Genomic DNA, 16,738 nt, shown 5'->3' with positions numbered 1-16,738 from the left:
CCTCGTAAGTGATAGGACCCTTCTATGGTAAGCTTTTTGATATGTGGTGTCTCATATTTAAGGCTAATCGTGTGGATTAAAAACATCCCTGACACGTGCTCATACCTAAGCAAAAGAATGTTTAACACCATATAGAGTTGATTTCGAATCAATTTAACAATTAATCTTTATTGAGTAGCTTTGAGGGACTACTGATTGCATGGGGAGCAGGCTGTCATCTGTCCTCTACAGGCTCTCCGGTCATCATCCATTGAGATAGCGGGATAACCATCCCTGGCTGACAGTTTCAATAAGAGAGTTGGAACACAAAGGGCTTGTCCTCCTTTTGAAGTTGCTGAACCGTTGGCCCAGTGCTGGAAAGGCCATCGGTGAAAAAGGTCAATGGAAGATAAGTGGCCGTGGGCAGACATGAAATAAGGGACGCCCCCATAAAGGGCAGAAGCTCCGCGTTATATTTACACCTGCCATTCAGCTGGCTGCCCCTCCTCCACGGTGCTGCTGGCTGTGTTCTTCTCGCATTGAAGGAAAGATGCACAGCACTTCCATCATCAATATGACAGTCTGCTCCTCAACTTATTTCTCATGTCCTAAAGTGGAGCAATTCTTTTTTTTTTTGTCATCTGTCACTTGTCACCTGTCCTAAGTAATATTAGGAAGCTGCTGGTGTTTCAGCCCAGAATCAGGATAGACATGATGTTCAAAGATCTCTTTGAAATCCTTTGGTTTGTTGTCTGTAAGAGTACCCCCCCTCCCCCCCCCCACTGGATGCCCCACCTTCCAGCTTTTACTTATTTCACATATCTAAATTCCCCCCCCCCCCCTCCCCCATGCTTTTGGCGGCTGTCCAAAGCTGCAGTTAGTGGGGATGTTGGATTCTTCTGGAGAGAGACAGACGAGGCATTCTTTACATTTAATTTATTTAGCTGATGCTTTTTTGCCAAGTGATGTACCACTGAGAGAGCAGGGTCGGCCAGTCCCTGGAGGAATTGAGGGTTTAGTGTTTTTCTCAGGGGCTCAATGGTAAAATCCAATCTTATGATCCTGGGATTTGAACCAGCGACCATCCAATTACATGCACAGTATTCTAATCCTCAAGCTGCCCCCAAAAAGTTTTGTCTGGAATGAGATTTGAACCCACACCTCCAATCGGAGACCAAAACATCCATTATCTTATGCCCTCCAATGAAGACAGCATTTAGTCCACTCATAAATCAGCTATGCTAAATTGCTTCCGGAGTTTTCAAATACACTAACCCTAATTACGCAAATCTTTTGACAACAAAAACAGTGCAGCAACCGGTGCTACGTCTAGGGTGCAGGTCCGAGTCCCTGGATGTGATCTGCTGCTGTATCCTTGAAGTGAGGTTCAGCACTTCAGTTATCTAACTGAGATATCCAGCAGTGTCCTGGATAAAAGCAGCAGTGTGGCAGTTAGGCATCACCTTTTCCACAGTTCCTAGGTGCAGAATTGCTCCAATAATATTTCCAGCTGTCAAAATATATTTTAAAAATGATCCAATTTGACTGTGTCACTCTGCAATTAAATGTAAATGTATTCAGCCATTAACACTGTGCCCACAGCATTTCAAACCTGTCAGTGGCCTATAAGCAGTCATGTGACAGGTCACATGACCTGTCCTTCCTGGCAGTTTCCGTATTGGGTTTTTACCCCTATTTTTTGTTCATGTCACAAATAAAAATACAAAAAAGGAAACCATTGTAGAATGTCAGTATGGAACTCCTTGGATGAGGAGTGGATGGTGTGAGGGGTTCCAGCTCCCCCCCCCCCCCCCCCCCGAAGGACTGAACATCCTGTAAAGGGCCAGTTAAGGTGAAACACGGATCATATTCTGTGGTTGGATGGCTGGTCACCATGATGCCTCATCAGATGTGCATTTCTTCAGTAAAATCTAATTCTGAAAACCTGTCATTGTCCCTTTAAAAAAAAAAGAAAGAAGTATACTCACTAAAATACGTGCAGTTATTTTAAGCAGTGATCAAACTGTGATCACATAAACCTGAAAACCGTGATTAATGCATCTCAATGAGGCCCCAGAGCACAACAAGCGCTTGCTCAGCACCAAAGAACAGCGTCCCCAAGAGTCAGCACATAAAAATCTGACTGCTTCAGAGAAAATTGAAGTTCTTCAAATAAACCTTTTATCTCCTTTATGACGCCATTTCAAATCAGCTCCTGATGAGCGGCGATGTCAGATTTAAAGATCGTGCTCTGACCTGAGCTTGAGTTACTACTGTAGCTGCTACCTTGAGAACTTGCTGAAATTCAGAAGCGTGCTGTTAATCAATTTAATGTGCTCGGTCTATGGAACAGTCTTTGCACCGTCGTAAACAGGACAGCCGTAGACCTGAGGAGTCCAGGATCGTGCTGAAATCGGTCAAGTGAACTTTTCATTTGCAAACCTCTGCATGCCAAATAATTACTGACAAACACCTGCCTCTGGATCTGAAAATCACAAACCCATATGGCATTCTGGTAAAATAAGGTCCACTGATGTGATTAATAGGCGAATATGACCATTTTTTTTGCTGTCTTTCACCCCCCCATCTGAAAAGATTAACTATCCCAAGGACTGAGACAGAAGAGAGAAGATGAGTTAGAATCTATATCACCCCGAAACACTTTATAATTGCAGTATAAATGCATAAATAATTGTATGTCAATGTCTGGAGGGGGAGGTGATGGTCATCTGTCTAGCTATCACTCTATACCAGTAAGATCAATTAACCAACCATAACAGCTTCCTGGAGACCTTTGTTCACTCTGCACAAGGCGTCCCTTCCAGCCAGTGTACACGGAAGTCTCAGAGGAATCGTTCCACCTCAAATAAAATGACTCTGGCCAAAAAAATGGTTTGAGGCCCAATAAAAAAAATCAAAACAGAAAAAAATTGATGGGGTTGCTAGAGAGCGCAGGAAAGGTGCAGGCAGAGCTGCGGCTGCCGCATCTCAGGGGACGGTGACTGCTGTGCCTCGGCCTAATCAAAGAGAGGAAGGGTGCCCTTTGCGGCCCTCTGCACACCGCTGCCGCCTTTACACTTTCACAGCTGCTTGTTTGTACTTAACGCTTCCCCCAAATATTCGGTACCGTAATGTTGTAAGTCCTCGTGAAACCTTCAAAGCCGGACTGGAGGAGGGATACAGCCAGAGAACTACCAGCAGAGAACAGAAGGGAGCTTTGAGGACGGAGTCATTACCGTTGACCTTGATTTGACGCATTTTGTAGACGTGAAAATCGTAAGTGGAGACATTTGCTTGACGAGGTTTTCGTCAAAGGAGAAGTAATTCATAAAGCTGCAATGAAAACAGAATTCGTAGGACATGATAATTAGATCATCTAGAGTTACTAAATCGTGGAACGCTCGCTCCATGTTGTAGTGTGAGACATTATTTCACGGGATGATAAATGGCTGGAATTATTTACATGACACCCATTAATGGAGCGGCATCCTATTCATAATTAACAAACAAATTTCCAAAACTCCAGTCCATGGGATACGTTTTTGAGAAAATTTCTGTGGATTTTAAAGAAAGTTCTTCTTTAGATTACAATGAGGATTGAGTGAGTTTTGGTTCCCAATACTGTGACATCATTAGCAGTCTCGTCGTTAAAAAAAACATAAAAAATGGACTGAGTGAGTTTTGGAAATTTGTTCTTCAATTTCACTTTGTCACTATTGACTGTTGACGCGCTGGTTTGATCGCCGGTAACACGTGTGAGACCCCTTACTGAGAGCTTTTTCTTCACACGCCTACCCGTGGCGGTGACACACTTCAGAGTGTGCTAACAGGCTGGAGGCTGTACTGCAGCAGACGAGGAAGAGGAGGAGCAGGGATGAAGGAAGGCTGACCTGCTGGGAGAATGGGCGCCGTTTCCCAGCAATGAGGCTGCTCCTGTCAGCCACATTTCACTTTTATTGTTGTTGTTGTTGTTTTTTTAGGGCCTGGTCGGCTTTCATCATCCTGACAAACAGTACGCCTCACCTCCACAGCTGCCAGCCAGATTTAATGGGGGGGAAATCGATCATATTTTAGTTGCGAGTGAGAAATTATGTCCCGTGGGGCTTCTTTAGAAGAAAGTTCCAAACCCCTTTCGGAATCTATCAGTGCCTGGTTCTGTAAATATTTGTATACGCTACTGGTATAGAAGAAGCCCCTGGTTTTTCGCTTACGGGTGTCTTCCCAGCTCTGATTGGTGGTGATCCTGCGTTCATATGCCAAGCGTGCTGTGATTTGCAAACTGAAAATGAAATTGATTAATGGGGGGGGGCTTGCCCTGTTGCGTCCCCTGTTTCCTGTCAAGCGTTGAGCCGACGGCAGAAAGCGAAGCCCCGCTCTTGACAGGTGCCACGACCTCCGTAGCCCGGTGTCCCATGGGCGTCTAATGACGACACCGGCAGAGCAACGTTGTCACTTGGCTGTCACACTGCAGTCACGTCACAAACCGCCACGCCTGTGTTTATCCATCAGTCCCAGTGTGTCACCCGCGCGTTGCTCTCCTTTTGAGAGGCTTATGGAAGCAGTGAGTCTGTCTGTTGGTTTATTTTTGGACTTACGTGCACTTGACCAGAAGCCAGTGTGACTCTTTGACAGGTTTTTAATTTATTTTTTATTATTTTTTTTTGTCTCTGTGGCTAATTGACTCTCACTCCACATGCAGATCTGGACCTGCGCTACTTCTGGAGCTGGAGTCGCTTTGAAGACTACCTCCTGTTCTGCTTCGTCTTCATGGTGTTCTGTGCCTTCGTCACCTTCCTCTTCCTCGACTCGACGCTGTTCGTGGAGTCCCTGGGCTCACTAGCGCTTCTCTTCGAGGCCATGCTCGGCCTGCCCCAGCTGCTGCAGAACGTCCAGAACCGCTCCACCCGGGGCATGAGGTGAGTCCTGCTTCTAGCTGTGTACCCGAGGTGTGACGACACACGGTGACACCAGAGCACTGCCCTGTAAAGCGTGCCAGTGCTTCCGACTATGGGGAAATTATCATGAAAAGAAAAGGCCTTAACACAATGAATGTGTCCTTTAAGTCCCCGATTTACCTATTAATTATTTCACAGAAGTAATTTTATTATATTCGAAAAGAGACCCAGCTGGCAGAAGGATTACCCTTTGCAATGAGATATCCAGTTCTGTAACACCTTTTACAGTAAGATATCCTGTCCTGTAATGTCTTTTACAGGGAGATATCTGGTCCTGTAACACCCTTTACACTAAGACATCCAGTTCTGTAACACCCTTTGCACTAAGACATCCAGTTCTGTAACACCCTTTGCACTAAGACATCCAGTTCTGTAACACCCTTTACACTAAGACATCCAGTTCTGTAACACTGTTTATAGTGAGATATCTGGTCCTGGTACTCCTTTTGCATATCCTGTCCTGTAAAGCCTTTTGCAGTGAGATATCCTGTCCTGTAACACCTTTTGCAGTAAGATATCCTGTCCTGTAAAGCCTTTTGCAGTGAGATATCCTGTCCTGTAACACCTTTTGCAGTGAGATATCCTGTCCTGTAACACCTTTTGCAGTGAGATATCCTGTCCTGTAACACCTTTTGCAGTGAGATATCCTGTCCTGTAAAGCCTTTTGCAGTGAGATATCCTGTCCAGTAATGCCAGAAGGTCTTGGAACACAGGGCAGCTTTTAATGTCTTAATATCCCTAGAGGAAGAGACAGCGTGGCCATCCAGCAAATAGCCTCAATCAGAGCGTGGCTGACTTTATTCCTCCATTCCTGTTACACTCCATTATGCTTTATAAACTCAAGGACACAGATACGCTCATATCTGCTTTGTTGAAAAGTAAGTTGCCATAATTACATATTTCGGTCATAATAATTAAAAACCATTAACTCCTGCTAATGACCTCCGTTAATATTTTATGTGTGGAGCCCTCGAAGGCACGGAGTGATGATGTCATTGGAAATCCCCAGAGTCATGTCATAAGTGTCTCCTTCATGCCCGCGCAGGGAACTCCCTTCAAGGGCGACCCGAATGCTCCACATTCCCGCCCCAAGTCCCTAAACATAACCTACTGCAAACACTGCTGAGCACCCTTACTCCAGAGCGGTCGTGCCCAGGGTCTTAATGGTACAGGGCTTGGCCCAGCAGGGTGTTCATGGGGGAGACACTGAAGCCGGCTTTGCTGATAGTGGTGCACCCCTCCCCCCTTTGCTCCCCTCACTTTCACAGTAGTTCTGCCTGGTGCATTTCCTCATCTAACAGAGCTGAAAATAGCCAGTCTACCCCTGGGACCCTGGGCTGCTGTGTGTGTGTAAGTGTGGCTCTAAAAGTAACTGCCTAAGTATGAAAACTTGTGCATGTGTGTGTATGTTTATATGGCACGGGCCTGCCTGTCTGTGCACGCGTGTATATGTGGCACGGGCCTGCCTGTCTGTGCGAGTCAGTGAATTTGCATGTCGATGCCTGTTACTCAGAATTAATCTGAATACCTAGATTTCCTGTTTGTAGAACAGTACTGAATAAAGTCTATGTTGTACTACAGCACTTCTGAAAGTCAATTGTGTAATAATTCTGTAAGCCACGCAGTAGTATGACTGAATCGCTTCTGTGAATAACACGCGTAGCGTACTGCAACAAGTGTAAAGAAGTCAGTGCGTAATCTGTGCGTCAGAGGCCGAGTGTGACTCGTTTGTTTGTATCGCCTGGTCCCCTCTGTCCCGATGTAGCTGATGAAGATGATATTTCAAAACAGGCTGAAACACCCCCCCCCCCCCCCCATGGGATTTTTACATCACCCCCCTTTTTCTCACATCCATGCACAAGCATGGGGGGGCTGATTGCCCACAGTAGCACTGCATCTAGAGGAACGCCCTGTCTTAGTCTTCAGCATTAGGTGGCTTAGCGTCATTGTGGGGTGATGATTCCCACCCCCTGCTGTGCCCCAGGGCATTCCCAATTCCTTGTCGACCCAGTACGGTTATCATTATGGTCCCTGTACCGCCAGTAACGTAGGGGCCGTCATTAAGGTCGTCCCGTGTTTGCGCCCCCTGTGAGGCCACACAGGAAATGAAGGACACACGTCAGTCCGCAGGCCACAGCACCACTGGGCTGAGGGCATCCATTTTGGACCAGCAGCGTCCAGCTCAGTGGCTCTGTCTGGCATGTGGGGGGAGGACGGAGGGCACAGATGATGGCTGAAAGGCTGGACGACGTTGAGGCACTCAGATGTGTCAGGGGTATTCGGAAGGAGGAGTGGCCTCGCACCCTGGTCAATCCAATCGTGCATCAGGGTCAGTGAGGTGTGCAGGTGCCCACAGTCATACAGAGGTGCACGGCTCCCGAAATCCAGCCGGGCTCGAGCCCCACAGCGCTCCGTTAGCGGCTGGGTCCCCACTTATCAAACGGCACTGCCTGATTGGACTTGGGGCGGCGAGGGGTGATGGGGGGCAGTGGGGGGCAGAGGGCCTAATGCTGCGCTGAAATCAGTGGAATTATTTAAACCTCCTCCAGGCCAGCCGGCGAAGAGGAATGAGCACAGGGAAGCCAGAGAGTTAGGAGGTAGGGGGGAGTGCGGGGCTGGGGGGAGACACTGCAGGCGGGTGGGTGCGGGGCTGGGGGGAGACACTGCAGGCGGGTGGGTGCGGGGCTGGGGGGGAGACACTGCAGGCGGGTGGGTGCGGGGCTGGGGGGGAGACACTGCAGGCGGGTGGGTGAGGGGCTGGGGGGAGACACTGCAGATGGGTGGGTGCGGGGTTGGGGCTGGGGGGAGACACTGCAGATGGGTGGGTGCGGGGTTGGGGCTGGGGGGAGACACTGCAGGTGGGTGGGTGCGGGGTTGGGGGGAGACACTGCAGGTGGGTGGGTGCGGGGCTGGGGGGAGACACTGCAGGCGGGTGGGTGAGGGGCTGGGGGGAGACACTGCAGGCGGGTGGGTGTGGGGTTGGTGTTTTCTCCGGTGAGTGCTGGAGGCACTGACAGATGGCGCAGACGCCTGGTGCTATCGCTCACGCTAATGCGCTAATACGCCTGCGCTGGACTCTGCCTGAAGGGAACAGTGCCTCAAATAAGCAGCACGTTTGGCCTGTGCTGCCTCCAGTGGGGGTCTTTGGAGGAATTCTTCCCCCCACCAACCCACGCCATAGTGTACTGGTTCATAACCCTGCTAGTCTGTTCCAGGAGGACAGATCTAGTGTATGTGTTTCTGCCCACTCACCTCGTCAGTGGCATTGGGCTTTATGGGTAATTTGCAATCTTTAAATGGATTTTTCCATCCATTGGCTCCGGAACCAGGCTTCTAATGCATTATGGAGCTGTGATCCGCAGTTAGAGCCATTCACGGCTTTGGAAGATGTCAGCATTATATTATTTTATAGTATCCATGCATAAACAGGAGGGTGGTCTGTGTATGAGGGGTCTTTTTTAGACACAGACATACCATTTAGTGGTCAGCAGACTCTGTGGCACTGGGGTCAACATCAAGGCCTGTGGGCCCTAAATGACCGCAGCCTCATTTCCTGGGCTCATGTGAATTGATGGAGGTTATAATCCAGCCTGCCGGATCACTTTGGAATACAGCCACGTAGATCCTGCATTACAGTTTTAAGAGTAAGGAAAGGTTGCTGTTTTTTAGTCTTTCCATTGGTGCAGGTACCAGAGTGCGGAAAGAATATAATATCGGGCAGCTCTGTCAGACTGGCCGCTGTGCTGATAAACACGCGTGCTCCGAATAGCAGTGACGCAGCTGCGAGAGCCGGCCGCCGTAAATGGAGCTTGCAGTTTGTGAGGACGTACAGACTCAGTTCTGTGGAAACCATGTGCTACCACCAGCATGAGGTCTGCTGACAACGACCTTTACAGACAGGGTTTCAGGTAGACTTGGGCGGTATTATGTTAAAATAGCATACCACGGTATTTGGGGTATACTGCAGTGTTTTCATTTGGCAGAATTTCACAGGAGCACCATGACTTGACGGCATGTATTGTGGGAGAGCCCACAATGCATCTCTCATCTATTTTTAGCTGTTTTCTTTTGATTAACTACATAAACTGAATGTTACATTTATATAGTGCTTATCAGGACACCCAGAGCGCTTTGCAGAACCAAGGAGGAGCCACTTCAACCCCCACCACTGTGTAGCCCCCTCCTGGATGATGCCACAGTAGGCATTCTGTGCCAGTACGGCCCCCACACAGTAGCTAAGGTGGTGAGGGGGCGGGAGAGTATCGGGGTACCACCCCTAGTCCCACGAAAGAGGCCCAGGGATCTTTATGACCACAGACAGTCAGGACCTCAGTTTTACGTCTTATCCAAAAGGACGGCACCTTTGTCACAGCACATTGTATTGTCACCATCACTGCACTGGATCCACACAGACCTCAGGACGGCTAACCCTCTGGCCACACCAGCACTTCTTCAGGCAGCAACCCTGCTTTCTTAGTTGGTCTCCCATCCAACTACTGGCCAGGCCCCAAACCTGCTTAGCGTCACAGTGAGGAAGATCACAACCCTGCTTAGCGTCACAGTGAGGAAGATCACAACCCTGCTTAGCGTCACAGTAACCAGGAGCACAGGTTGGCATTATACCTGTAATCACATGTTAATTGGCACCTGCAGTAATCTTCCATATATTTTTTGCCGATAAGGGAAATACCTCCAGCAGAATAAAAAAAAAAAAAACATTCTAGGAGGATCCCCCTATAGTGGAGGATTTCATTTTCCATTTTTGTTCCCAGTCCGAATGACCAGTGTTGGTAATGTGTCACTAGCCTATTAACCTCAAGACCCACCCTAATACACCCTAATACCACTGCATGTTCTCTGAATATTCTGAATGTTGCACATTGTCTGCTTATAGTTTCATTTGGTTCTTGCTTTCTCTGAAATGCATTTTGTAGCTCTTACTCCACTGCTTTCACTTATACTTGGGCATTCACTGGAATCTCAGCCTAGCTGCACTTGTGTCTAGTCAACTCCTTGACAGCTGTGTGTTTGTACTCTGCCATCTATATCACTTGTACTTTGGACAATTAACGAATGAAAAATTGAACGGCTGAATGAACGAATGAATGAATGTAAATGTGTTACTCATGGATTGATACACTTGCATTTCAATTGGATCAAATGTGACCCAATAACTGAAAAGAGTTTGATACTAGGGTGACCATTAGCAGAGGCAGTCGCAGGAAGCTGGTTGGTCGGCCTGAGAAAGATGGGCATTGGCTCATCTCAGGCTTTGTGTTCATTGGTGGATACACTTCCTGAATTCCACCCCTCTGAAATAAAATCCGCAGTCTTCATTTACATTTAGCAGCATACAAATATTTGCATTTGGTATGGGAGGGATGTTATGGGAGAATCTCACACGGCATGTTAAAATTTCAATAGTTTGTGTCTTCAACAATGAAGGAGCCCTGGCGTATTCTCAATGTGGCAGAATGTTGTCTGATGTCGTCCCATTATTTGTCTTTTATGGTTAGATTTTCTGCAGGAAGGATGTAATAGTCCCCTCTGTCCGATCACTGTCATCTAGTTACGGAGAGCAGCAGGTACGAGCATCATGATCGTCGGTGTGCGTTCAGAAGGGCAGCTGAGTAATTGGTGGTTCTCTGGTGGGCAGGAGGAATTTCACCCAAACAAGACTGCAGATTAATGGTGTTGAATCATTTCAGGCTCAGGCACTGCGAGCTGACAGCCTGAGACAGTGCAACGCAATTCGGACGCGTTTTCCTGACGAAAGGCGGCAGTGATTCAGTGCAATAGATCTCCTGCAGTGTGTTGTTTTAACACCTCCCTGTGAACCTGTGTGTTATGTTTCTCACACCCGGAGTAAAAAAATCCACCGACAACGTCTATTTTTCACTAAATGGAGGGGAAGGAATCATGGGACTGATTGTGTGAACTCTGTGTTCTTAAGACACTATTTTACCAGCATATATATTTTTTACTTTTGGTTTTGTTATTATTTATTTATGTGGAAGAATATGAGAACATAATTATCTAATAAATCAGATTTTCTTCATCATGATTTACATATAAGTTGAATTATAAATATCTCTTTCAGTTGCAGCCTTAAGTGGGGGAATTTTTTGCATAAACCATTTTATTTATCGTACCTTGCATTTACTCTACCCTTTTGCGTATCTTGTATTTATTCTTTATCTGTAATTATTAATTGTCTGTTGACAAGTAGAAAGCTGTGCCAACAAAAATGTACACCAGCCTTGGTCGTGTGGTAATAAAAATCCTGATTTTGATATACAATTATTGTTACATTCTGTTCTCTGAATGCTTTCTGAATTATTGATAAATCCAGAGCATACATTTTGAAAGCATATCACAGTAAATCCTCCTGCGACATTTAGCATGTGGCACAGAATGACATCCTGGAGCATGCTGAACGGGCACATTGTTCGGGTCAAAGGTCACATTCATTCTTCAGCGCCACCTTCTTTCCTGATGGCTGTCTGGAAGCTCCCCTGCTCCTCTTCACCGCTCTGTCTCACTCCTCTTGTCTCTCTATCTCAGTCCTCTGCCCTCCCTTCTGCATTTCTGAATTTGCAGGGACCCGCCTTGTAACTCAATGTAATCACGCCCCGACAGGCCATAAAACTGGAGGTAGGGTGGTTTGTGGCTGAGCAGATCAGGACACTGTACTTATGATGAGAAAGTCGCCAGTTCAAACTGGAAGCTCCAGAGTGGGATTCACCCATTGGGCCCCTCAGAAAGGCCCTTAACCAGTCAGTTGCGCCAGTGACTGTGTGACCCTGCTATCTGAAACATGTACATCACATTCAATAAAAGCATCTGCTAAATAAATTAAATATATTAAGATCAATAATTTACAGATATTTGTTAAGGGGGGCTGGTTATCTCACAAATATTCCAGGTTTTCTTTTTAATGAGCCTGTGAACTAGGAATAGTCTCTGTTGGGACTGATGCCCCACGACCTACTGAACAATCACACGCTGTCTCTTACACACGTCCGGCCCAGATGAAGGTGTCAGGTGGGATATACCCATGGGGGGCTCTTGTCAGGAGAATAAAGGACACGGGCCTCTCTTGGGCCTATCGGCGTCCTTTGTACTGACATGTCGCTGTCAACACTCCCGATCAATACGGTGACCGCTTTTCACCATTGACGTCGTAGCGCTAACCCGCTCCAGTTGCTTGTCTTCCTGTTCCCTGCGCTTGTCAGCGGCCAACAGACATCACCCCGGGCCGGGAGTATGCCATCGCAGCTTTGCTCAGGCCCCGAGGTGCTGGACTAGGCCTCATATCTCAGGTCAGGCCTTCTGCTCGGGGGGGCTGACTAACCAACGGCGCCTGTGATTAATGAGAGCCTCATCAGCCTGGACTCTCCTCCCCATTGTTATTCGCACCTCAGTGACGTCGAATTCTTGGCTCCCTTTTATCTCCATTCTGAGTGACTGGAGCTGCCCTTACACTAATGACCTGCGCCGTTAATCGGCTCATTAACGCTTCCTCTTCCGTAATGAAGGGATGGCCGCTCCGTCATCTCCGAGCGAACTGGAAATGCTCAACGGAGACTTAAAGAATATAAAATTAATAGTTAGCATTCCAGAGGAGCAGCCTCTACATAGCGGTGGCCAAATGAAAGCTCTCTCGAGGAGGATTTTGATTGAGGTGTCGAGAGTCAAAAGGAATGACTGATTGTCTGCTGGAGCTGATTGTAATCTGAACGGAGAATCCCCTGCTTATGCTGTCTAGTTCTGCAACAGAACCCTCATCCAGGGCAAGTTAAATGCTCACAGATGGTCAGTAGATTAATTTAGCTGCTTCATAAAACTTCGTTTCTGTCCCTTGGCTTGATTCCTGTCTAGGAAAGTCCATGAATAGAAGGTATGTGTTCTCAGATTTCATCCCAAGTCTCTTGCAGAAGATCTACAGCAAGAATGCAGTCTGCCCTTAATTCCCTTGGTGTCTCTAAAATATAGTGCAATTTTTTGTCATGTCACAGTAACAACGTACCGTGCTTTTTCTGATAGAGCTATGCTGTGACTTGTGTTCATCTCAGGCATAAAATGTTATTTATGCTGCAAGTACTTGATTTCCTTTGATTTAGTCATTTGTGATATACATTAGCGGTGTTGGCTGGACTTCGATACAGTCTGAATTTAATCTTATGATTTACATCATTTTAAATGATCTGTTCTAAGCTCTTCATAGGAAAATGGGATAAATGCATCCTCTAATAGAAACCATTTATATCTTGTGCAGGAGATACTGAACAGTCTGAATCCTTCTCTGAACTCTAATGTTTTGGGGGATGACTTGCATATATACCGTTATATACTATATATATATAATCCTATTTATTTATACAATGTGTGAGTTCACTGAACACATGAAGATATTCAGTGGAATCAAGAAAATGAAATAATAATTCTAAACTATGTTTAGTGAGACAAACTGTGAGTTCCAACCTTAAAGTCAGCAGTGAGGAAAAACGCTCCATCGAGGGTCAAGCAAAATACGGATCATTGTGTGTCAGGGATTTCTGTCACAAGCTGACATTTTGGAAAGTTCAGCAGGTAATACGAGACAAGCGGAGTGTGGCTCCGGTCACACTGTGAGGATTAGGAGGATGAGATACCTAACTATAGGTGACATTAATCCAGGGAGAAGCTCAGTGTCCCAGCATTAAGGTTGTTCTCAAAGAACCTTGCCTTTTTTTACCCATTAGTGTGAAGATGGTGCTGCTTTGGATGGCTGGAGACATCTTCAAGACGACGTACTTCATAATGAATGAGAGCCCCGTGCAGTTCTGGGTCTGTGGGCTGGTCCAGATCCTGGTGGACGTGGCCATCCTGCTGCAGGTGCTGTACTACGACCCGGAGACGAGGGGCAAGCTGTGATAAATGTACACGGCAGCCATGCCTTAAAGGAGCAGAGACATCACGAGAGTGTGGCCCACCTTCACAGCTGCCCGCTGAAGTGCCTGAAAGTTCATGTTTCTAAAAATGATTTTATTGTTCCTGATGATGTATTATAACTGTATCCCTTTATTCCTAAATGGCCAATGAGCAAGATCCAGAAGGTGTCCAGTATGTGGTAAACGTAAAAAAATATGTTGTGTACTCAGTAACATTACGCTAACGCAAATAGTCATGTGACTGTGTCGCAAAAAGCCTTGCAATATAATAACAATCGGATTTATATAGAAAATAAATTGTATATTCGAAATTGTATATTCAAAATTTTTCAGTGAATGTTCATCCAGTGCAGGAACCTTTCCCAGGAAGCATGGGGCAGTAAGTGTAGGGATCCCAGGGTAAAATGCCACTCCTTGGGGCAATTAAAGTCTAATGGCAGAGTTATCAGTTCAGAGACTGTGTCATTCAGCTTTGGAAGAAAATCTGGTGATTTTTACATTACATTATTTATTAAAATCTGTTGAATCTATAATAAATACCGAAGTGTGTCATTTATCTTATTTAACTAGTTTATAACTTTTTTTTCCAGTGATATTTAGAATATCCTACAGGGACAGTACCTGTCACTTTTATTCAATGTATTTATTCTTGGCAAAACTTTTATGCATTTAATATATTAATATGTCATTTTTTATTTATCATCTGATCGTTTTTTGAAACTATTCCAACTGTAACAGCACCACTTAAAAATTGAAAATTGAAAAAAATTGAAAATTGAATTGTTGATTCTTGCTGAGGCAGTTCACTAGACGCCATGTTCCCTCCCTCCAGACTTCACCGTCTTTTCAGATCCATCCTCTCCATGCACAGTTTGTGTTAGTGTTGCAGTAACGTCTCCGTAACACCCAGAGTATGTCGAACGCTCGCCGGGCAGCTGATCAGAGCCCGCGGTCTCTGTGCCTTGTTCCATTTCCCCGTGCAATTCATCACCTGTTCTGTTAATTCTTACAGCGGTGACACCAAGGTCCCCGGTATGTTTGCTCCTCCCCTTCGTTACTGTTGTCAGGTGATCCCCTCCCCCCAAGCAGAATCACGTCTCCATTCAGGTTGAGGCTGGATGCCTATGGAGAAGGGAGTGAACAGCCAATGTCCACGAAGGAGGTACCCTCTGCAGGTTAGGTGGTGTCACTGATTAAATGGAACGGAATAAGCATTGCTAAAGATGACCTGGTACTGCGGAATAGGTACTATTATGAAATTGATATTTTGATATATTCTGCACATGCCCATGCTGCAATCTAACACCTTTGCTCTGCTCCAGAAGTGCAACAGCCTCTAATATCCACATATGGACAAAAAACAAATGCAATGAAACCTGTCTCTTGTGTGAAGGGAATGCCATTAAGTCTGGTCTCCGTCTTATTGTTTACTGATGTGTTATTTTATTATTCAGACTGCGATCAGGCCAAACGACTCTTGGGAAGAAAGTCAGCCTGGTGAAGGTCCCTGGGTACTTTGTGCTCTTGATGTTTTCTTCCTGTTACATTAAATCACCTGCTAGTTTATCAAAGTTCTGCCTCTATGGAAGGATTGTAAAGTTCTGGGTAAAACGTGACAAATGAACTCTGACTGGATCATGGCATATATTAGGAAACTTTTGTCAAAGTAAAATCGTTACAGTTTTGACTAGTATCGTGTCGCTTACATGCGTGATATATGTCTTGTATGCTTGATTCTTTTTGTTAACCTGTTTAAAAGAAAAAAAACTTTTCATATTGTTCATATTCATATTGTCTCTGAGCTGATTTTTTGGAAAATGTTTTTAAATGTTCTAGTGGACGATAGTAGGGCTTTTGTGGTGGTGCTACTCTAGGCATCATTTTTTAAAAAACAATATTATGGCATAGGGACTAAATTATGAATGAGTCAGGGAGATTGTGATATTTTTGAATTTCACCATATGAAAGGTCATGCATAAATTATGTCATCTTATTGACAGCACTGGTAATTCTGGGAAATCATCCGGCCGTGGCCACTTGGCGAATTGGGTCTTAACTGGTTACGTGCATGATGGATGGGATTCCCCAGTCTCAGGCCACCCAGTGTGACCGGGGCAGAGGACAGCGGGCTCCACACCTTGTGATGCCGTTCAGGATCGAATTAAGTAACAGCCCAGAGCTACCTGGTAGTAGCAATTATCCTTCCTTTATTCTTTTTTTCAGTAGGAAAATTGGGCCTTTAATAAGAAATTTGTGTTTAACACAAGCAGTAATTATCCATTTTTTATTGCAATTAATGTACTATAGGGCTGTAGTGTTAGCTTGGAGCCTGTCCTGGGAAACACAAGGCTGGAGGAAGTCATGTGACACAGACAACATGCAAACTCCATATATGTAGTTTAGAGGGGGGACACTAGAGGCAGCAGTGAGCCATCGGGCCTCCCCATAAACACTAGCAGCCAGAATATTTCACTGTTTAACTCTGTTAGGATTAATGTCAATATAGGGGCCAATTCCATCTATTTGGAATGGTTGTATTTTACGCTTTTTAACTTCATGAGGTTCATGTTTGTGTTTACCCAAATACATTTAGTATTGATTGGTAGCTAAGTAAAGCTTTTATTTGTGATTCAGACTCCAGGTGACAGGATTTCACTTTAACACAGGTATTGTTTTTCTTTTGTTTATTTGCTTTTATTCTTTCTGCAGTCATTTCTTTTTATTGACCACATTTTCACTTTTAGGTAACTTGTGAAGCTGGCATCTCTGCTTTTACAGAAAGCTGACATGAAGTAAACAGGAGTTGATTAGTTACTAGTTGGTAGATTACTATGGTGACTGGCTGAACTGACCACTCTGACAATTCTCTAC

General features: G+C 45.6%; 1 protein-coding gene across 2 annotated transcripts in view; it reads left to right on the top strand.

Moving 5' to 3' along the window:
* LOC111851931 (solute carrier family 66 member 2) overlaps window positions 1-15,652 on the top strand; it is a 37,711-nt gene extending 22,059 nt beyond the window's left edge. For both annotated transcript variants that reach the window (XM_023827303.2, XM_023827302.2), the window contains exons 4-5: window positions 4,679-4,895; window positions 13,679-15,652. In XM_023827303.2, the coding sequence (XP_023683071.2) occupies window positions 4,679-4,895; window positions 13,679-13,850 (389 nt within the window). In that variant the 3' untranslated portion in view covers window positions 13,851-15,652. The remainder of the gene's footprint in view (window positions 1-4,678; window positions 4,896-13,678) is intronic.
* Window positions 15,653-16,738: the final 1,086 nt, after the last annotated feature.

The sequence above is a fragment of the Paramormyrops kingsleyae genome, chromosome 13, assembly GCF_048594095.1.
Source record: "Paramormyrops kingsleyae isolate MSU_618 chromosome 13, PKINGS_0.4, whole genome shotgun sequence".
NCBI classification, from domain to species: domain Eukaryota; kingdom Metazoa; phylum Chordata; class Actinopteri; order Osteoglossiformes; family Mormyridae; genus Paramormyrops; species Paramormyrops kingsleyae.
The sequence above is the reverse complement of the archived record's forward strand: the minus strand, read 5'-3'. Positions and strand labels throughout refer to the sequence as shown.